Source organism: Marmota monax, unplaced genomic scaffold, assembly GCF_021218885.2.
Source record: "Marmota monax isolate L192 unplaced genomic scaffold, Marmota_monax_Labrador192_F-V1.1 WCK01_AAM20220418_F8-fsc00199, whole genome shotgun sequence".
Lineage (NCBI taxonomy): Eukaryota > Metazoa > Chordata > Mammalia > Rodentia > Sciuridae > Marmota > Marmota monax.
The window spans coordinates 2,865,080-2,887,514 of record NW_026694340.1 but is presented as its reverse complement, the minus strand read 5'-3'; the positions used below and the strand labels follow the sequence as shown (position 1 = coordinate 2,887,514).

The 22,435-nt window shown below is 52.3% G+C and overlaps 1 protein-coding gene across 1 annotated transcript in view; it reads left to right on the top strand.

Moving 5' to 3' along the window:
* Positions 1-21,782, top strand: part of Col23a1 (collagen type XXIII alpha 1 chain) — a 359,610-nt gene extending 337,828 nt beyond the window's left edge. The window contains exons 10-29 of the mRNA XM_058586543.1: positions 764-799; positions 1,274-1,300; positions 2,673-2,699; positions 3,777-3,830; positions 4,375-4,437; positions 4,898-4,942; positions 6,331-6,408; positions 8,024-8,077; positions 8,702-8,746; positions 9,343-9,432; positions 10,271-10,333; positions 10,667-10,723; positions 10,977-11,003; positions 12,039-12,101; positions 12,185-12,238; positions 12,477-12,503; positions 14,313-14,366; positions 14,596-14,682; positions 17,079-17,117; positions 17,706-21,782. Coding sequence (XP_058442526.1) covers positions 764-799; positions 1,274-1,300; positions 2,673-2,699; positions 3,777-3,830; positions 4,375-4,437; positions 4,898-4,942; positions 6,331-6,408; positions 8,024-8,077; positions 8,702-8,746; positions 9,343-9,432; positions 10,271-10,333; positions 10,667-10,723; positions 10,977-11,003; positions 12,039-12,101; positions 12,185-12,238; positions 12,477-12,503; positions 14,313-14,366; positions 14,596-14,682; positions 17,079-17,117; positions 17,706-17,741 — 1,026 coding nt within the window. The 3' untranslated portion in view covers positions 17,742-21,782. The remainder of the gene's footprint in view (positions 1-763; positions 800-1,273; positions 1,301-2,672; positions 2,700-3,776; positions 3,831-4,374; positions 4,438-4,897; positions 4,943-6,330; positions 6,409-8,023; positions 8,078-8,701; positions 8,747-9,342; positions 9,433-10,270; positions 10,334-10,666; positions 10,724-10,976; positions 11,004-12,038; positions 12,102-12,184; positions 12,239-12,476; positions 12,504-14,312; positions 14,367-14,595; positions 14,683-17,078; positions 17,118-17,705) is intronic.
* The last annotated feature ends 653 nt before the right edge of the window (positions 21,783-22,435 follow it).

Here is a 22,435-nt window from a genome sequence, read left to right as displayed (position 1 = left end):
CAAATCTTGTCCTTGACTCTGGACTCTAACCCTAACCCTAACCCTTACCTCAACCAAGCCTTAAATCTAACTCTAATCTGTCCTAACCCTAATCAAGACCCTCACCCCAAACTCATTCTCAAATCCCAGTCCACACCCCCAATTCAGACTATTATCCAGACCTAACCCTGACTCCTATAGAATCTGACCCTAACTCCAAGCCCAACTCTTACTCCAAATAGATCCTTTTCCCTTAACCCTGACTTTAGTTGCAATCTCAGTCTCAATCCTGACCCCCTGACTCTGACCCTGCAACACATAGGTGGGCATTTCTCGGCAAATCTTCACCAACCCCTGCTCCTCTCCCTGCCCCACTTTCTCCTCAGCGCTAACTAGTTAGCCTCAGTTTTCCTCCTATAGTCCTAACCCAAACCCTGGAGGCCAGATCTCCTTCTACCACCCATTTCCAGGGACTCCAACCTGTCCTTCCCCTCCAGTGCAGAGCCCACACCTCCACCAAACTGCCAACAGGGTCCCCTACTGACACCAGAGTAGCTACTCAATTGGCTTACCTATTCCTTATCATGTTGGGCATATAAGCCTTAACCTTCTCAAACCTTCTCATCTGTGCAATGGGGACATGATGCCCACTGTTTCAGTGTTGGATGAGGATGAAATGTGATCATGTATTTACAGCCCAGCCCAGGGCCTATGGTGAGTTGAATGGATTCAACTAAATGTGACATTCTTGGATCCTCATTGCTATTCTCTCATGTCCCCTCAGGGTCCCAAAGGAGAGCCTGGACAAGATGGAGAGATGGTCAGTATCCAGGGCATTTCATGAGGCCAGGGCTGGCAGGGCTGTAGTTGCCAGACCTGGAAGCCCCTTTGCCACACACACCCATACCGGGACCATGTAGCGTGCCTGTGTACATGCTTGCAATGCTTACGTGCCTGAGGCCTGAAGCTATAAGCGTGCAAATGCCTGCACTCCTGCCCTCTGCCTGCATCAGGTAAATAGATGTGCAAGGCACCCATCTGGGACCAAATTCCCATAGCCCCACCTTCCAGAATGGGAGTCTGGAGTCCTGGGTGGGAGTCTAGAGCCCTAATGCAGCAGCTGTCCAAAGAATGAGCAGTCGGTCCTAGTACTGGATGCACCACCACCATTCCAGTGACAGGCCTGCCTCTTCCTGTCATGATGTCACCCTTTATAAAAGGAGGGTGATAAAGAACACAGGCCTAGAATCAGCCTCCAGTGTAATGTTTAACACCTTCTCTTCTCCTATTCCAGGGCCCTGAGGGACCCCCAGGGTCCAAGGTGAGTACTCCTCACTCCTCCTCCTGTTCCCCAGACCTGGGGGACAGATACCCTCACTACCACCTTTCCCCCCACCCCCACTCCACCCAGTGAAGCTGAGGCAGAAGGGTTAGGAGTTCCAGGTCCATGATGGGTTAGTAGCCCAGATCCCAGGCTACTGCATCTGCAGAGGGCTTCTGTTTACCCCTCTATTAAATGGGAGCATAATAAACCTTTCCTGCCTCAACTTCACACTGGGCTGTGAGAGTTGAATCATAAAACACATTAGCTGCTTTGTTTTTAATAGACTTTATTTTTGAAGCAGTTTCCTGTTCACAGCAAAATTGAGTGAAAGGTACTGAGAGTTCCATACACCCTCTGCACACACCCCTACATGTGCACAGCCTCCCCCATTAACAACATCCTGGACCACAGTCAGTATGTCTGCCACAGTTGATGACCTACCTTGACACATCACCACCCAAAGCCCAGAGTTGACATGGCGGTTCATTCTCGGTGGTGTCATATTCTATGGGTTTGGGCAGATGTATGATGACATGTACCCTTCATTCTAGAACCTAAGGGTCATTTCACTGCCTTAAAAATCCACCCGTTCTTCCCTTCCTCCTTCCTAATCCCTGACAACCACTGATGTTTTGACTGTCTCCTTAGCTTTGCCTTCTCCAGATGTCACACAGTTGGAGTCAGACAGTATGTAGCCTTTTGGGATTGGCTATTTTCTCTTAGAAGTATGCATTTAAGGTTCCACAATTTCTTTTCATGGGTTGATGGCTCATTGCCTTTTAGGGCCAAGTGTTACTCCAGTGTTGAAAGGTACCAGTTTATTTTCCCAATCACCCACTGAAAGACATCTCAATTGCCTCCAAATTTTGGCAATTATGAATACAGCTGTTACCAACCTCCAGGGACAGGTTTTTGTGTGGTCACAAGTTTTCATCCATGTTAGTTTTTTTAAAGCCCGCTCAATGTCAGCTCTTTTTTCTTCCTACCCCCATGCTGTATCTCCTGAAGGAGACACTGGATGAGGAGAAGGGAAGGATGAGAAGAGAGATCCACTTATTGAGCACCTGCTGTGAGCATGGGCTTCCTGGGGAGCTCTCTCTCACCCTGCCAACAGCCCTCCGAGGCTGGGGGAGTTACCTCCCTACTTTGAAGAGCAGTGACTTGCCCAGGGTCATTGGGGGTGACTGACTCAGAATCTAAGAGCTTCATTGCCCACGTGCATTTCTCTAGAGGGGTCATTCAGGGGTCTCTGGGCTGGCACTGGCTGTGGGTCATTGGTGCCACTTCTAAAAGAGAAATGGGTCTGGTGTGTAGACCATGCTCCTGTGACTCTGACCTCTCTCTTGCTCTCCTATTGTCTCCCTTTCAGGGTGAGCCTGGCATTCCTGGAAAGAAGGTAAGGGGCCCCTGTGGAAATGCTTCTTGGCCAGTGGCAGGAAGTAGCTGGAGAGAAGAGCAGGGGCAGGGGACCAGGATGAGGATGGTGCTTCCCTATGGGGAGGGTCCCCTTCTCTCCATGGAGTGCTCACTGTGGATGGCTGCCCTGTCCTGTATCTCGGTGGAGCCAGGATTTCATTCATTTATTCACAGACTCACTCACTCTTTTCTTCCTCAAACACACCGAGGTCATGCCCACTTCTGGGCTGGATCAGTGGTTCTCAAAGTATGGTCCTGGGACCAGCATTGTTAGCATCACCTGGGGGTTTGTTGGAAAAGCAAATTCCAGGCTGAGGGTGTAGCTCAGGGGTAGAGCACATGCATGAAACCATGGGTTTAATCCTCTGTACCACAAAAGAAAGAAATATAGATTCTGGGGTTCACTCTGGGCCCACTGAATTAGAGACTCTGGGGGTGAGGTCCTGGGGTCTGATTCAGCAGCCCTCTGGGTGATGTGCACTTCCAACTTGGGAACCAACCACTAAACTGGAGTCCTCTTCCCATGACTAGGCCTCCTCCTCCCGATCCAGTTCTCAGCAACACTGTCCCCTCCTCACGAGTCCTTCCCTGGGCCACCTGCTAAAACAGGCTCTCCCCCAAATTCCTTTCCATCATGCCATCCTCTTATATTCTTTTCCCAAAACTTATGCTAATTCCTGATATGACACCTTCCACTTATTTAAATATTTCTTTCCCCTTGTCCTCCTGTCACTCCTTCTGAGCAGAGACTTCGTCTGTCTGACCCACAAAATATTTGATGAATGAATTAATGAATTTACTCTTATTTATCTGTGTACCCCTTGTTTCTGCAAACACCTGCTGGGGGTGGCTCTGGGCTGGTGGGGGCAGGGAATAGAGATGAATCTAATGCCACCCCTGCCCTAGAGGGTTAAGGAGGGGAGGAGGAACCTGCAGTTCCTGGTGCTGGTGCCAGGAATGGACTGGGATGCTGGGAGTCTAGAGGAGGGAGGAGTGACAGGCCATCAGAGGATCTGGCCAGGTGGGATGTCTGCAGCCTCAACTCTTTTCTCCTCAGGGGGATGATGGGATACCCAGCCAGCCAGGGCTCCCTGGGCCCCCAGGGCCCAAGGTAGGTATATGCCAATTCCCCAGGGGTCCCTCTGCCTTCCTCCTCCCACAGTGGCCATCTGTCTGGTGAGGCCCCCGCCCAGTCCCTTCACATCATAGGGGTGTGGCCAGGGCAGGCCAGAGGGAAGCAGCAGGAAAGTTCTAGACCTCACTTGCCTGCAGACCTGGCAGCTTACCCAGCCGCTTGCTTTCCTTCACATCCTCAAGTCCTCTTTGTTCTCGTCTTAGATGAACCCACTCTCTACCCTGTTCCCAAGCCAGGAACATGGTATCATCTGCACACCTTGAGCCCCCAAACCCTTGTAATAGCCAAGTCCTGGCCAGCCTGCCTCTAAAATGTCTCTTGTACTCCTGAGCTGCCTCAAGTGTGTGCCAAAACCCAGACCAGAAGCTGGTATCTATGGCTGGGAAGAGCCTTGAGGTCCACCTCGCTGCCCCTGGTGAGGCATGTACTCCAGGAGGCCTGCTAGCAAGGCCCAGCAGCCCCGGGGCAACCTCACGCCTATTCCCAGCACTTGCTATCACTGTGAATATTTGTATTTCAGGGTGAGCCAGGGAATGTGGGGCCCCAAGGAGAGAACGGCATGGACGGTGCCCCAGGACCTAAGGTGACATTAGAGTGGTCTGCTCCAGCACCTGAAGGCCCCATTCAAACCATCACCGGGTTACAAGGGACAGATGGAGTTTCACCTCTTTTTTGCCTTTTAAATGGGGAGTCCTGGGCAGGCCTGGGCCAGGAGTCTCCTTGGACTCATAATCAGAGGGTGGCATTGGGGTGTGGGAGGGCAGTAGATCTGGGTAAGTGATAAGGCCTCCATTTGGGCCCTGTCCTGGGCCAACCCATCATGTACCCTTAGGCTCCTGCACCTCAGTGTCCCCATCTGTTCACAGTATGTGGTCAGAATAGGGTCTCATATGTCCTCTCTCTGGAAATCCTACTCCTGGAAGGCCTTTCTTATATGCAGGCCATTGGGACTCCAGCATGGGCCCTTTTGAGAGGAGGAGACTGAATTGGGAGGGGGTGGGAGGGAGTCCCACACTTTAGGCTGCAACTGTGTATCTCCACAGGGGGAGCCTGGCCACCGAGGCACAGACGGAGCTGCCGGGCCCCGGGTAAGCCACCTCCCCTCGGGCCATACCAGTGGGATGCAGGGGGGCCAGTAGCTTCAGAAGACCCCAGAGGAGCAGAGCAGCTACAGGACCTAGGCACTTCTTTTAAATTTTTTTTTTACCTTTTTTACTGACTGTTTAAAATATCCTGATCCATGCTTGTGGTTGAAAGTTGAAATTCAGATATGTAAAAGTTAGAGTCCCAACCTCTTATCAAATAAGAGTTCTTCCCCTGCATGGGTGACTGTATAGTCTTCTAGACTCTTCATATTCAAACATAGGTCCTCAATTTGTCATACAGCATGGCCCTGCCCACTGTGGGGTGGAACCTGCTTTTCCCAGCCCCACATAGACATTCATGCCTCTCATGAGGGGCACAGCTCCCCCTCCAGCTGGCCCCAGATCTTTGTAACCAGTCCTTATAGATGTACTTTTATACACTAACATCCAGAATTCTATCCTTGACTCTGTCACCTGATGCAACCACAGCCCCTCTTGCTCCTGGTAGCTGACTTCTTCCTCCAAAGAATAGGTCAGAACCCCCAGCCTGGCTGTGCAGGTGGCTGGTAGATCGGGCACTGAGTGTGGGGTTCGTGTATACACTGGACAGTTCCATACAGGTCGTGGCCCTGGGGAAGCTAGTTGACAAGACCAGCCAGGCCTGACTCTCTCCACCGCATGCCAGGGGCTGACTCTGAGCCTGAACCAAAGTGCTTTTGACCCTTCGCTTCTGGCCTAGATCAGCCCCCGTGGAGAAGTGGGGCTCAGAGGGGGTGAGCTAGGCCTGCAGCAGTGCACATGCCAGCGCCTGTGGGTGTGGACAAGTGCAGATGCGTGCAGTGTGCGCACAACCAGGAATGAATGTGGATTTGATGCACATTTGTGCAGCCTCGGGCGGAGGTTGGGAAGTGGAGGCCCGAAGGCGGATCCAGCCACAAGGGTCCATCATTGGTGTACACAGTGTTTCAGAAGGCTGGGGGAGTGGGGGATGAGGGTTTGGTTTTGGTTTTGTTTACTGGCAATGTTTAAAAGTCTGAAGAGCTTCTCATCAAAATTAGGCTTTCCATTTTTCTGAGAACTAGGGGTCAGGCCTCAGTGGGCTTGAACGCCCACATGAAGGCAAATCACAGCCATCCCTCAGGCCAGGGGGAGGTGATTCCTCAGTGGGACCCCAGACCCCCTGCCTGCCCCTTCCCTCACACGCTGAGGTCCTGTCAGCTCACATCTGAGGCCTGCGCACACTGGGGAGCCGACCCCCAGTGCCACAGGCCTGCATGTGGGCCTGGGTATCCAGGCTGTTCTGTCATCCTCATCTCTGGGTGTGACGCAGAGACAGCTACCATGTCATCCATCAATATAGCTCTTCCCTGAAACTCATTCTCCTGCCTCAGGGACCCCCAGGCCTCAAGGGCGAGCAAGGAGACACTGTGGTGATCGACTATGACGGCAGGATCCTGGATGCCCTTAAGGTAGTGATCCTAGGGGGACCAGGGTGCCCCCTTGGTGCTCATTTCCTGAGGGAATGATTGCTCAATTTGTGTATTAATCCTGTACTTCTTTACAAAGGGACCAGGGGCAGCTCACCACAAAGGCCTCAATTCTATGAGGTCCAGATACGTCAATCAGTGCTGTTCTGAGACCCCGTGGTACCCAGAGAGCTGCTGTGCATGTGGTTATGTGCCCCACAAACTCCCCAAAGGTTAAAGCTAAAAGGGAAGCTCCCCACTCAAGGGCAGAATGCAGAGCATTTCCTGGTCACTAAACCTAGCTGACTAAAGGGCAGGATCTTCTAATAATTGTTGTGAGGGAAGATAAGTGGGGAAGGGTCTGTCCCAGGAACCTGAAGAAAATGCATGACCTCTGACTGGCAAACTTGGGACCCACGAGCAGAGGAGAGAGAGGTAGGATGCCAACTGCTCATGGGTACCAGGGAAAGGAGCTGGGGTAGTGACAGGGTGGTCATCAGAGACCAGACCGGGCACTGGTACCTGACCCCACCCAAGCTTCAATTCCAGTTATCTCCCACAGGCCTCGGGGAAGTACAAGTTGATGGTAACTATGGCCCACTCTGGGCCTGCATGGTGTTGCGTGGTGCAACTTGGCCCTGAGGGCGTGCACATGCATGGTGTGTCCTGAGCTAGCTAGGAGCCACATGGGAGAAGCCCTACTGTGCAGGGAGTCAGAAGGTGGATTTTGGATGCCAGATTAGGATGATAAATTGATTTGATGGACAATAGGCAACCATAGTCAGTTCTTGAGCAGGAGAATGACCTCCCAAAAAAACCACACTGGCTAGGGAATGAAGGTGCATGAATGTCGGGGAGAACTGTAGGCAAGGAGCCCCTCAGAGAGGCAGGTGTGGAGGAAAGGTAGTAAGTGGAGAGGCCAACAGGAAGGGGACTGGTTGGGAGGACTGAGTATAGAGTTGGTAGGACAAGACTTTGTCAAACCAGGGGAGCTGGGAAGGGTGTGCCCTTTAGGAAGGGGCATAAGTCTGAAGACTGAGTAAGGGGTGGTAATGAGCCATGGTGGTCAGTGACCTGCAGGAAGCCTGGACTGGGACAGGGCCTCAGAAATAGGATCAGACTGGAAACACTTGAGACCCTGTCCCCTACCCATTTGACCGAGGAACTCCTTGGGGCCAGCAGACAGCAGGCGATAGTCAGTTGGTCAGAGAGATCACAGGGCAAGCTGAGATAGTGGGGCCAGGTCACTGTTCAGAGTGTTGATTTCTGAGTGGCTTGAAAGCCAACAGGGGATTTCAACTTCCTTTGAGGGACAGCAGGGAGCCATTACAGAATCTTGAGCAGGAGTGTTTGTGAAGGTGTCTGTATTGGGAAGAGAAGCTGACACTTGTGGTATCTCATCCAATGCTGGATGTCACCTCCCTTGCCTCTCCCAAGACTATGGGGCCAAACCAAGTTATATGTCCTATGGATGACCTGACTGGGTAGGAAGCAGGTTGCAAGGACCCTCCTTTCAGCCCTGCTGGACAGTGATTTGACCCCAGGTGGAAGGGACACACTGGGCAGTGCAGCTGGGTGGGACTATCTAACTACTGACCAGCTTGACTTTTATACACAGGGTCCTCCTGGGCCACAGGGAGCCCCAGGGCCACCAGGGATCCCTGGAGCCAAGGTCAGTGTAAATACAGCTGCATGGTCCCCAAGCTCTCCAGGGTGCACCTCCCCTCTCCTCTCTGCCATATTCCCTCCTAGTATCTTGGCCTGGTTTCTGGGGTCTCAGAGAAAGGGACCTTGATCTTTCCCTACTAATCTGAGTGCCTTTTCTCCTGGCCCTTGCTACCTGCTTTTGCTGGAAGAATCATTCACATATTGAAACTGAAAAATCAGCCCTTCCAGACATCACAACAGTCCTGTAGACATGCACAGCATTCCCGGGGTTGTACCTATTTATACCCTGCCTACTTGTCTTGGAAAAAAGAGTCTAATATATTAAAGTCAGGCAGGGTCTGTTCCTGGCATGGTTGTTTCTGGGATTCAGGTCTGTAACTTCCAAATCTATAACATACCAGCTTGTAGCTCACAGCCCTAGGCTACAGCACCTGCCCTGGAGGAGCTGAGCACATGGAGGTAGAGGGTGCCTAGCACCCAGCAAGTGCCCTTCTAGAAGTTCAACAGCAGGGATCCCACCCAGGGATGATGAACTGATCAGGGAGGCAGCCAGCCCTCCCTCAGGCTACCAACCCTCCTCTAAAGCTGAAAGAGGACTAAACTCCTTTTATTGCCTGTTCCCTTTCAGGGTGAGCTTGGATTGCCTGGTGCCCCAGGAATCGATGGAGAGAAGGTCTCTGGGATTTTAATGTCTTTGTTGATGTTGGTGTTGGGCATTGTAATGTGTGTGTGTGTGTGTGTGGTTGTGGGTATAGTCCATATAGACATAAGCATATCCCTGGGTGTCCTTTGTTATATGTCTTTACTGCTGTGTCCCCAGCATATGGCACATCATGACATAATTGGTCTAGTGGAGATCTGCCATTGACTCAGAGCCCTTGAGATGGGAGGATAAAGTTGACTCCACGAGTGCTCCAAGGTGGCTGCCCCAGTTCCAAATGTTCCCCCTCCACCCAAACCCCCACCCCCTGCCACCCACACCCCAGGCTTACAGGGAGACAGAGGAGGGAAGTCCCCTTGCTGTCCTCATTCCAATTTCCCCAGTGCATTCAGCCAAGGCTCCCAGCTACCTGGGTGCTAGGTATTGGAGTGGGTGAGTGGGTGTGAAAGAGAGTGTGTATGTGTGATGCTATATAGACCCACAAGGAAGTCAGGACCCACAAGCAGGAAGGTCTGGCCAAGTCTGGCCTCACCCACACCAAGATCAGGGACCCACCAGAATGGGAAAAGGAAGCATGCCCACCAATTTCTTGTTCTTGTGACTTTCAGGGACCCAAAGGACCAAAAGGAGACCCAGGAGAGCCTGGGCCAGTTGGACCCAAAGGGGAAGCAGGCGAGATGGGCTTGTCTGGCCTTCCGGTATATGGCTGGGCTGGGCCCCACCAACTTACCTGATGTTGGGGAGGGGTGGTCCCAACTTGCATGAGTGCCCTCCACAGGGTGGCTGCTAGGGGTTGCAGGGACAGTGGTAAAGGCATGCTGGGAAGGACAGGGCATACCCCTGCAGAGGGACACTTAGGGACACTGCCCTGAGTCTCTACCTCCTCCTCTGTAAAAGCAGCTCCACAAGGAGGCCTCCCTAAAGGTGAAATGGGGAGGCCCCGCCTGGTGGAAGCCAGGTGGCCGAGTGTTTGGACTCTGCTCTGGCCCAAGTTATCCAAGTTTGCCTCTGGTTTTGTTTCTACCCTGGACAGTGACCTAATCTCCTCTTGCTTCTGATTCATTGATGCTAAAGTGGGGATGTTAATTTCCCACTCCTGAAAGAGAAAGCAGACCAGGCTAAGAATAGCAGCCAGCACCCAGTTACCCCCCACAGACACGCACACACCACCCATCATCATTTTTACTGTTATCCTTTTTGTGGCCGAATTGGAAGAGTTGCCAGGTGTTAAGCAGTCACTGGGAGCCCTGTCACCTCATAGCCATTGACCACCTGAGTTAGCGCTAGCACTAGGATTTGAACCTGGGTCTTTGCTCCAGAGCCCCGGCCATCCTGGCACCTCCAGACAGTTTGTTTGTGTCTATGTACCATCGTGCTCCCGTTCCAGGGTGTGTCACACTGATTTGGGGAAAACTGTTTTAAACTGCAAAAGCCAAATTATTGCTGCCCTGTGGGGGAAGGAAGGGGAAGTAGCTGAGCACTGCGGGGATGATTTTAGGATTGACAGGAAGGACTCACTAGCCACCCATCCTGCAGGGTGCTGACGGCCCCAAGGGAGAGAAGGGAGAGTCAGCATCTGACAACCTACAGGAGAGCCTGGTAAGGGGGTTGCTGAGGCTCAGGACTCCACCTAACACCCATTCTAGGTCCAGTGGAGACCCTGAGCCTTGGGACAGAAAGACCACAGGGCCTGACCCAACCCAGGGCAGTGGGGGCAGAGCAGCAAGGGAGGCTCAGGCTGCATCCCCACCCATGGCCCAACTGAGAACCCAAAGGCCAGCCACTGGGTCCCTCACCAGAATGTGCCCTCCTGGGGACAAGATAGAGCCCCCCACCACCACCTTGTTCTTCACCATTAGGTGATGAGCTCCTGAGTGGGCAGGTGAGGGACAGCGGGCAGTGGGTGACTAACCCTTATTTGACCCTTCCTAGGCCCAGGTCATAGTGGAGCCAGGCCCCCCCGGGCCGCCTGGACCCCCAGGTCCCATGGTAAGCACAATTTCACTTAAAGCAGCTGGGATACCAAGACAGTGGTGAGCCCTGAGCCCAGGCCCCAGGGCAGTAACCCAGGGGAGGACAAGATTCTTCATGGTTGGAGCAGAGGGCATCAGACAAAGAGGGCAGAACCGGGGTCAGGGCCACAGGAGCCAGTGAGCAGCCTGGAGCTGTCGTGATTGATGTCTTGGCCCAAAGTCTGCACCCAGCCCAGTGGCCTTTCTAATCAGTTTTCCTTCTCCTCCAGGGCCTTCAGGGAATCCAGGGTCCCAAGGTAAGTGGATGAAGATTCCCTTCTCACTCAGACGCCAGAGGGCCATTGTAGAAAGCCTTGCTAATGAATACAAGTGAGGCCCTCTCCTCAGTCTGGACCCAGCCCTGAGTCTTTCCAGGGCCTGAACACTCCCAGTACCCTGGACTGTAACCTGCCTAATGTCCCCCACCTCCATGCTTGGGTTTCTGTTCTTTCCCTCTCCGTCTGCCCAGGGGCCCCAGACTATCTCCTTCTCTGGTCCATCTCCCTCTACATCTTCCCTCTTGCCCACTTCTCCCCGTCTCTCTGCACCTCCCACTTCCTTGCACCACCCCATCCCCTCCCTCCAGGCACATCTGTCTCTCAACTGCCCTGAACATGAAGTCTGTTTGGTGTGTACTTCACAATGTCATGTTCTCTGCTCTTAAATTAAAACCTCGAGTGTGGTCTGCCATGTGCCTGGCCTGAGAAGGCAGACACAGAAGTGAGGGCCAGCTGGCCTCACTCCTTCTCACACCTGAGTCTCATTTAGTCAGGGGGAGAATACATCTCTGCCTCCCCAGCTCAGAGAACAGCCTGGGGACTCCGAGTCATGGAATCCCTGACACAGTGGGGCCAAGCATGGGAGCCAACCAGATGCACTGCTTCTGGTTCTGTTTTGTCCCAAGCCTCCCCAGAGCCTGATTAGAAGAGGCAGCTGCTGTCAGGGACCAGGTCCAAGGCTGGGGCTCAGGAACCTGATTAGTACCCAGCCTTGCCACTTCCTGGCCATGTGGCTGGACTCATCCCTGGCACCTCCTTTCTCATTTGTGGGATAGGCGTCACCATAACGCCCTCCCATGATTCCTGAGGGAGCCCCTGTATGGGAAAAGGGACACGTATACAACCATGGTTCACTGATCATTCTTACCCGGGGAAGCTGGGACCAGGCCTGTCAGAACCAGGAGTCTGTCCCTCTTCCAGGCACAGCCCAGCTCCCACAAGGACCCCAAGCCTTCCTGTCTTGCCACCTGTCCAACTCCTTCTCTCTTACTTATTTTTCCCCTTTGCTTCCAGGGCTTGGATGGAGCAAAGGGAGAGAAGGGCACATCAGGAGAGAGAGGCCCTCATGGCCTGCCTGTGAGTGTCATCAGCCTTGTTTGTCCCTAGAGGTATTACATCCTATAACCATCAGTCTCTTGACCTACTTATTTTCCATCCAGGGGCCAGTTGGCCCACCAGGCCTTATTGGGCTGCCGGGAACCAAAGGAGAGAAGGTAATCGCCTCACTATGGCCCCATGCCCCTAGTGTCGCTCAGCCTCTGAGGTCCAACCACTGCACCCCACGGGGTCAGAGACCTGTGGCTCTTACAAGCCATTCCCCCTACCTTTTTTCTATGCCTGTCTGGTCAGTGAGTCTTCCTGCCCCCAAGTTTGTGGCCAACCCACAGTTCCCAGCACCCAACTCCCAGCACCCCCTCCCTACCCCTCTCACTGGCCTGTGTCTTTCCTCAGGGCAGACCCGGGGAGCCAGGACTAGATGTAAGTGTCTCATCCTTCGCTGTGAGTAATTGGGTCCCTCCTATGTGTATCTTCTGCCCTCATGTTGCCCATACAGTAACCTGACGTCACTGTGACATGTTCCCCATGTCCTCAGTTCAGTGCACAACCTCAAACAGGGGCTTTGTGGATGGATGATGGATGGATGATGGAGGATGGATGTATGGATAGACAGATGGATGAATAGATAAGAGAATGGATGGAGATATGGACAGATGATGGGTTAAAAATGATAGATGCTGCATGGATGGATGGATGGACGATGTGTGACAGCAAGGAGGTGGGGGAAGCAGTAAGGATGCTGTTGAAGCCCCTGCTGAGAGATGCTGAGGCTTCAGCTAGGGTGGAATTGTAGGAAAGAGAGAAAAGGAAGCATTCTCCCAGGGCTGATTGTATCAAGTCTCCTCTAGGAGCATAGCCTAAACAAAGCAGAGTTTAACTGGTTTAGAATGACTCATAACTGAAAAGTCCAGAGGGTCAACCCAAGGATCCAGGGCACAACCCAGCCTCTCACCCTCTCTTGTCTCTGCTTTTCCAAGTGGAAAAATTGGAGGTGAGGTGGAGCCAGCATTCCAGACCTGTAGCTACCTGGACCCAAGTCCAGAAGAAAGAATATGTGTCTTCTGCTACTGCTGTAAAGAAAGTCTCTTTGGCTGTCTTTGGTCCCAGCCAGGTCAACACTGAACCATCCCTTGGCCATAGGAATGCAGTGCCCTCATTGGCCAGGCATGATCACATGCCCAGCCTGCAGCTGTGGGTGGAGGCAGTGGATCCCAAGAAGGGAGGGGGGTTCCCTCAGGCAGCTGTCATGAGGGAAATGTGACCAGAGGCAGGGCTCTCAGAGCTCTTGTGTGTAACCGGGACTTTAAGAAGAGAATGTTGCTTTGGAGAGCAAGTGTGGACCAGGAAGAGGGAGGCGAGTCGGGGTTCCTGACTGGGGGCAGGTATGACTCATCAGGGAGATTTCACTGGAGATGAAGCCAAATCTCATTCAGGCTCTGGGCCCAGGGAAGTCACTGAGGGTGAACTAAAGAGGCTCCATGTCATCATGAGTGTGGCCACATTTGGTTTCTAGGAAGCCCTAAAGCCATATCTACCTGCTCTACCTGACAAGCCCAGGTCCCTCCTCCCCCAGACCCAGCTGAAATGGCAACCCTGATCAGAAACTTCCTTTGAACCACCACCTGTCAATAGAACTGCCCCCCCAATCCACCACCCTGTTTCATGCTTCTGTCACTGAACATCTACTGTCATCAGCACCCCACCACCTGTCCCATTAGACATGAGGGAGGAAACCTGTGGAATCCACTTCTTTACCTGCAGCCTGGTAGACACATTGGTTGAATAGATGGACAGAGGAGCATATAAAAAATGGAGCCAAGGTCAAAGAACAGAGTTCACCCTTTCTCAATCCGTCAAGGATGGTGACATAAACTTCTATGGATGTCCTCAGTCTCTGTCCCCAGCCAACCTGGGCCAGCTATCTCTGACTGCAATGCGAGAGAAAAACCCTTCACTGGCAACTCTGCCTGAGTGAGGACTCCCATCTTGAGACTCCAATAGTAGCCTGCTTTGGAAGAAGCAGAGCTAGTGTCCCTGACGCTTGCTTTTCCCTATATCTACCTGGCACCAGTATGTGCATCACCTCTCAGTGAGGACCAGGCAGCTGTGCCACAAATGTGCCTGGAGGGAGGAGTTAACGATGGATGGGGGAGGAGGAGAGATGCACAGATAACAGAGACCTGGCCTTGAACCCTCATTTTAGGGTTTAACCTTTAATCCTTCTGTCAGGGTTTCCCTGGACCCCGGGGAGAAAAAGGCGACAAGAGTGAACGTGGAGAGAAGGTGAGGGGAAAGGGAGAGGGAAAGGGAGGCAGGTGGAGAGAGAGGGAGGAGGCAGAAGTGGGAGGCAAGACATCAGCAGAGAGAGACTGGGGGCCATGGGAGGGCAGCGACAGGGGAGGCTGGGACTGAAGCTCAGTGGCTGCTGGCCTTTGGTCATCTCTGTCCGAGAAGCGTTGCAGGGGTCCTGGGTCTGGAGACTGAGAATTCCACCATCTCCCTTCGTGTGCAGGGGGAGCGAGGTGTTCCAGGCCGAAAAGGAGTGAAGGGCCAGAAGGGAGAGCCGGGACCACCAGGACTAGACCAGCCATGTCCTGTGGTATGTGTCACAACAGGATGGGAGCCCCAACCCAGGTCTTTTTGGCCTCCAGCTAGGGTCAGGCCAATTTCTTCCCTTTTCTCAAAGCTCAGGAAAAAGTCCCAGAGGCTACATCAGCCCCACACCAGGGTGCCCACAGTGCTGGGCCTCCGCAGCTGCCATGGCCACCATCACTACTCCTGTATGTGTGTGTGTGTGTGTGTGTGAGAGAGAGAGAGAGAGAGAGAGAGAGAGAGAGAGAGAGATCCTGGGAGTTGAATCCCGGGATGCTCTACCACTAAGTTACATCCCCAGCCCTTTTATTTTAAATTTTTATTTGGGACTGAGTCTTGTTTAGTTGCCCAGGCTGGCCTTGAACTTTTGGTTCTCCTGCTTCAGCCTCCCAAGTCGCTGGGATTATAGGTGTGCACCACTGCACCTGGCTACTGCTCCTTTTGCTCTGGTCCTGATCCCTCTTCAATGGGCATGACTGAGGGACACAGTCCCTCGAAGGAGATGGGGCCCCAGCCTGGGCCAGAGTTTGTTCACCAGAGTCACTTTCCCCTCCTTATTCAGCCCAGGGCAGAACTGGCTTGAGTGGGAACACATCTTGGGCTAGGGGTAAAGAGGGGCCAGGCCAAGAACAGAGCTAGCTTTTTCTTGAGTCCTCAGTAACATCAGGGCGCCTTGGAGGGTAACTAAGTTCCAGGAAAGGAAGCCCAATGGTCGTGGACAGGCTGCTGTGGGGACAGGGCCAGTGAATGCGCAGTCTCCTGGTCTTAGCTGCCTGGGGCCCCAGTTAGGTTCTGACTCCTTCTAGGCTTGAGACCAGGCTGGACTCAGACAGAGCTTCCTCAGCCATCGAAGAGTATAGGACCACCCTGCCTTCCCTGGGGGCCTCTCACTCCCCTTCTGTCCTCTCCTTCCCAGAGGTGTCTTTTTCTGTTCAGGGGAGTCCACCCCTTTTTCCACATCCCCTCTATGTGCCCCCAACCCCTTCCTTTCCCTCCTTCCCATGTATCTCCTTTCCTTTTCTCTCACAAGTACTCCTTGATAGCACACTAGGCCCAGTGCCTAAAACAACCATGCAGGTTCTATTTTCTAAAAGGTGGGAGGATTTACATGTCAGACTTTTCCCATGGAGAAAAGACAGAGAAATAAAACAGCTGGGTCCCCATACTAAAACTGGCCAGATGTCCATACCCAGCCACCCCAGCCAGGGGTTCACGGAGAGGGACCTCCAGCTACATGTGCAGGCAGACTCAGAGCCAGGGACCCCCACCCAGTCTTCCAGCCTTCCATGAGTCACTTTAGCCCTGTGCCTCAGGCTCCTCACCCAGACAATGGGGGTGGCAGCCCCTCCCACTGAGTGATTTTGAGAGGTCAGTCTTTAAAAAGCAGACAGGTAAGCATACACAAAAAGGCCAGCGGCAGGGGGATCCATCCTACAGCCTTTGTCTTTGAAACAGGAACATCCTCGATGTGGAGGCAAGCGAGGGGCACCGGGCTTCCGGAGCCTGGCAAAGGGCAGAGGGCCCTGCCCTGTGGTACGTGGTCTGGACTGCTATGTGTGCTGTCCTGGGCCTTCTGGGCTGCTTGTGCCCACAATCTGCCCCCGCCCTTCCTTGCTTCTGACTTCCCATCCGTTCTCCCATTCTCCCCTTCCCTTTTATCCCCAGCCTGTACCCCTGGTATGTGCATGGAAGGAGTCCAGGGGACATGCTCAGTGTGTCTGAGGCCTGTGTCTGTGCTTTGGAACAGAGTGAAGTGTTTTCTGCCCCAGGGTCCCCCAGAGATCTTGCATTTTGTCCCCCTCCAGACCACCTAAGGAAACCCACCCCCTGTTTGTGGCTGATGGCTGAGTGAGCATTGCTTGTGCCTCCAGACAACTCCAGCCCCCATGCCCAGAGTCCACCCTGACAACTTGAGCCCTCCTGTCTGCCACTCAGATCCCATCACAGGGCCAGAATGGGCTAGAGAGATGCCCCTCCTGACCTGTCATTAAATTCCTCTTGGAGGCATTCCTGCCCAAGGCCTGTAAGCTCTCAGGCCCCCAAGCTAAGGAGTCAGAGCCACTGTCATCACTGCCAGGCGGGAAGCCCAGAAGCCTCTCCACAGGGCCAGGATCAGACCCTCCTCCTGGCCAACAATGTCTGGCACAATGCCCATTACTTCATAGTGTCCTCCTGATTCTGCCCAACTGCACACTTGTCCCAACAAGCACAGTGAGAACACACTAGGACAAGTGCAGTAAGGGGCCATCCATTCCCCAGATGGATAGAGGAGACATCCTGCCTTAGTGGGTACAGCAGCCTGGCAGCTCTCTGGGCTGCATCTCCACACAGACTCAGAGTGTGTGGAATGCGGAGGGCTGGCCAGAATACCGTTCTCATCACTGGAACCTTCTTCCTTTCCAGGGCCCTGATGGGTTGCCAGTGCCTGGATGCTGGCATAAGGTACCTTGCAGGGAAGAGTGGGGGGAGAAACGGAGGGTCAGAGAGGGCCCTGGGGGCTGGACACCATTGCTCACAGTTCTGGATATCTGCTGCATCCCACACAGTGACTGAATAGCCAGGTTTCCCTGTGGTGACCCTGGTTCTGATTCTCCCATCACGTGGCCAAGGCTTGGGACTATGGTCCTGGCTGGTTATGTATAACCCACCCTACTGAGTCATACAGGCCTTAGTGGACACCTGGCCTGCCAGTTCAGAGCTGTCAGTGCTTCCTGGAACTCTGATTCTGCCCAACTGCACAGTGTCCAAACTGACCCACTAAGAAGGGCCTAGGAAGAGGGGATGGGGCCATGCCCAAATACAGTGGGATGAGGGCTACCAAAGCAGGGTGGCCCAAGCAGAGGCAAGACCCCAGGGACCTTCCAAGCCCCTCATCACCTGTAGTCTTTCCCTCCTTTTCCAGTGATCCTCAGGTCCAGCTCACAACTTGTACAGATCCGTGTGGACATTTTTAATTTTTGTAAAAACAAAACAGTAATATATTGATCTTCTTTCATGGGATGCACCACCTGTGGCCTTCTAACAATCGAGAGTGTGCCACCCAGCCCCAGAACCATCAGCAAGTGACGCCAACAGGAATGCGGGCAGGCCAATCCAGGGGAATTGTGTGCTTGAGGGGCACCTGCGGGGCTTGGATTTCCTGGGAAGGAGACGAAGGTGAAAGTGCCTGGCTCAGGTGAGCCTGGAAAGACACTGGGTTGGGCCTTCAGTCACCTGATTAGCCAAGACTCACTACTGTCCCCTTAATCCCCGGAGGCCCTGGTCACACTGTACCCAATGATGTTCGGACAGCATCTGCAGCTGCTCTGGCCTCTCCAGCCTCCAGACTCAATCACTACCCGCTACCCCCAGACCCTGGGTTTCCCAGGGCAGGACAAGACTACCATCAGCAATTACAGTTGGACCCTAGGGAACTGTCGATGTAAAGCACTCCAAGAGGGCCTAGCCCCCACCAACTTCTGTAGCCCTCAGAAGCCAGTCTGTTGTGAGAATATGTGTCCTCTGGCCATCAGCAGTAGCCAAAATCTGCGATTGCACAATGTGGAGCCAGCAGCAGTGGGAAGCCTGTTGTCCCTGAGTGTGCAGAGATACCCAGACTGTACTGGCTGCCACTTCCTGTCATCTCACCACAGGAAGGGACTTTCCTGGCCCTGAAGAGATAAGCCTCCAGCTCAGTTTGGGTTTCACTGGCCTCAAAGTCTCCTGCTCAAAATACTGATCAGCCTGGTAGAAATGGGTCTCACAGTGAGTTGTGCAGACTCGGCAAACTGCAAAGCTGGTGTTCCCAGCAGGACTGAGCAGGGGGCCTGTGACTGAGTCCTCCACACTCTGATGAAAGCCTTTGCCACATCTAACAAAGAGTCCTAGTGATCAGCTCTGTCCTAGCTACTTTCCTCTCCTCTCTGTGTAGATGGGCATCACTATGTGTAACAAACCACAGATGTGTGTCTGGGTGTGCCTGTCCTTGCAGACTGGCCCCAGGCACTTCTGGCTGAGGTTTCACCGTGGACATTGCAAGCTGGGGAAGGAGAAAGGGACTGTTCCTAGGTTGAAGCCACCTCCGAAAACAAAGGAGGTAGCTCAGGATCAGGTGGGAGACATGTGGGGAGTTAAGGACATAGGCTCAAGGTCAGGTCCTACCACACACCAGCAGAGTCCTCAGGCCAGTCACTTCATGTCACGGAACCCCTGTGTGCTTCTTTGCTGTGGCTAGCAGTGACTGCTGCATAAAAAATTGCCCTGAAACTTGCTTGTTTCCTTAAAGTATTGACTGTTTCTGTTTTTCTCTTACAGTTCTGAGGGTTAATCAGCTTGGCTGGGTGGTTCACTGAAAGTCTCCCACATTTGTTGCTTGATATTGCCCAAGATGGCCAGAATATCTATCTGGACTTTATGTGTAGTCCAGGCTTCCTCACAGCGTGGTGGCTAGATTCCAAAGTGAATAAGACAGGTAGAAACTGTGTCACCTTTTATGCCCAAACCTCCAAAGTTATATGGTATTGCTTTCGGCCAGAGTCAGAGGTTCACCCAATTTGAAAATAGAGAGGTAGACCCACCCTCTCAATGAAAAAAGTGGCAACATCGTATTTTAAGGAGAAAATGTGGGACACTATATGTAGCAGCCATCTTTGATAATGCCACCTACCACCTCATCTACAAAAGGAGATAGCATTACATATCACTAAGTGGTTCAATGAGGATCAACTTTGTGGAATACAGAAAGAATCTAGGACTGACTGATCAGACACTCTGAAGCACTTGGGACTCAGATTTTCCTCTCTTCTCCCCACTCTAAGACCAAGCGAGAGCCAATCTTGCAAAGCATTTCCATAGCTCTAATGTCAACTGGGCCTTGTAATATCTCTAAGAGAAGGACCCAGCAAATATGCCCATTTTACAGAGGACAAAACCAAGCACATCCATGGTGGTATAGAAAAGAAGGGACCTATAGGTAGAGTGTCTCAGACATCCTTTCCCCAAGGTCTGGAGCCTAAGGAGGGCTACAATATGGGTAGTTCCCCCCCACCACCACAAGACCCCCAAATGTATGCCCTCCTTGCTAAGCACAGCAGCCCAGTCATACTCAGGGTGAGGAAGGAGGAATATGTCAAGTCCCTATCTCTGACCTCTTCAGGAGCTGGTAATAAGTAGCAGGCCATGCTGCTTAGCCAGTCTACTGGCTCACCAGGGAAGCCAGAAGTAGGAAAAGGAGGAGAAACACAGTGAACTTGATGACTGGTGGAGACTTCTGGGTGTCAATGCCTCCTTTTGAGTCCCCATAACCTACTAAATCTACACTTGACAGTTAGCAATTCACTCCTCCCTCCAACCAGGAACTTCACTTGATATCCTCCCTAGACTTGTGAGGGATGGGGCTCATGAGGTAGGTGACACTATGTCCATTTTCCATATGGGAAAACTGAGCATCAGAGGGGACTCTCACCTGCCCAGGGATGCACGGCCAGGATGGAGTGGCAGGCTTGGACCCAGGCTCTTGGGTATTCTCCAATTTGTCTTTAGCAGGAATGGAAAATTTGTCTTTAGCAGGAATGGAAAATCATCCCCATGATGCTGGGTGGCTGACAGGTAATCTTTGTGGGGATAGAAGCCACTTTTTTTCTTCCTCAGACAACTAAGGGGGTCAATTTCCTACCCCATTGGACTGGATGGGACCATTTTTGGCTCGTTGCTGCCCCCTTGTGTCCCCATTCCTCCTATCCTCCAGTATACAAACTCAACTGCCAACATCAGTATGTAGAACTGCTGAGTCAGCTCGGGTGAAGGAGGAGAGGCTATGGGAGATTGAATGACTAGTTCAAGGTCCCAGCTGAGACACTGCAGAGCGCCTTGCCTCAATGCTGAGCCTCAAGGACTGAGAAGGGGGCTTCAGGGCTCCCTGCCAAGAAGGGTAGCTCTGCTTCAATCTTTTCTCTTCCGAAAGACAGAAAAGCATATTTACTGAGAGCTAAACTAACAGCAAGGACCACTATACCCTTTTCCAGATGAATCTGAGGCCTGGGAGAGGGGGGCTTACCAAGTTTACTTCCTCCTCATCCCTATGATACCACTAGAAATGCAGGGGAGGCTTTGGATTGTCACAATTATTGGAGGCCATTCCTGACATTCAGTAAGCAGAGCCAGGGACAGCAAACATTTGAAATGCACAGGACAGTTCTGCCCAACAATGAATCATCTCACTAAGAATGCCAGTTGAGAAACACCATGCCCCAGGTTCAAGTCTTGGCTCAGCCCCTACCTCCTATCCCATGCCCTCTTGCTTCCAGTGTAGCTTTGAAGGACACACATGAGATAACGGATGGGAAAATGCTTAGCATGGGCTAGAGGCAGAAAGGAATGGACTTTTTCTGAGCAGGGAGAGAGTGAAGCTATAGATAGATCATCTGAACCAGGAAATGTCCCAGTCTGGTCTGACCTTCAACTGTATCAGCCCCTGACCCTAGATAACCAGGGGCAGGTAAGATGTTCGCTGATCCTGGGTACAGCCTTCTTGCCCTCTACCCCAAGGCAGGAAAGCCCCTGAGCCAACCTGACTGCTCTGAGCTGCCCTAGGCTATGCCTGTGGCTGGACCTTAGGCTGTAAGACAAAACACTGAAGATGGAAATCAGGCAGGACTTTCTCTCCTTTCTCCCTTCCTCCCCCCACACCCCCCCACCACACACACCCACACATACACCAAAAAAAAAAAAAAACATTAAAAGCTGAAACTGCAGGGCATAGAGGAACATGGGTCTCTCCAGCAAAGAGGAGGAGCCAGTACATTGAGAAAACCATTGACCGCAGTCCCATTCACACACACAAGGGGCCTTGACCCTCAAAAAAGAAGTAAGTGCCATAAACAATTAACCTCTCATGGTTAATTTTAGAATTTTTTCAAGAATCGTGTACAGTTACAAATAAGAAACTCAGTTCAGGAAGATGACAAAGTTCTGTGGGTGGATGGTGGCGATGGTTGTACAACAATGGGAATGGACTTACTGTCACAGAATTGTACCGTTAAATGGCTAAAATGGTAAAGTTTGTTATGTATATTTTACCACAATAAAAAACATAAGGAATAAAAGAATATAAGAATGTTCTTTAATAAATGCCTTAAGCAGTCTACAATTTTATGAGGAAAAGAAGAAATCAGCAATCAGGAAGCCAAGCAGAGAGCTGGGAATCATGAGAAGATAGATACACACCAGCAAGGGTAAGTGTAAGCCTTCCTTCCCAGCGTCCTCAGGAGGCAGTCCCAAGTTCTTCCTTGTTCTAAGGTTCAAGGCAGGAAGTCTTCGTGTCCCCCAGGAAGAGGAAGAACCTCTCTGCTCTCCAGGCTTCCAATCCCTTGGAGATCTTTTCTTCTCACTCCCTGAAACTGGAGTCAAGCCTTTAGCAAAGGCCTTTCCCTTCCTGGGTCTCAGTTTCCTGGACAATATAACACAGCTCAGGAGACTTCCCAACTCTCTTCCAGTCTAAACACTGAATCATCTCAAATTCACCCCGCCTGGACTCCAGCAGGAAACAGGTCCAGCCCTTAGTTAGCTCCAGTAATGCCCGTTGTGCCCTACTTTCCTGCTGCTCCTGCAGGAGCTGGAGAGGCCTGTCTTCTACTCTGCCGCCCCTGGTGCATACCAGGCCCCAAGTGGATATCATTTGCACATTTTTCATTTAATCCTCACACTGCATCATTTTTTATGCACGGAGACGGCAACTCTTCCAAGCGTAGCCTGCCAGGATTGAGTGCTGCTCAATCGGGCGC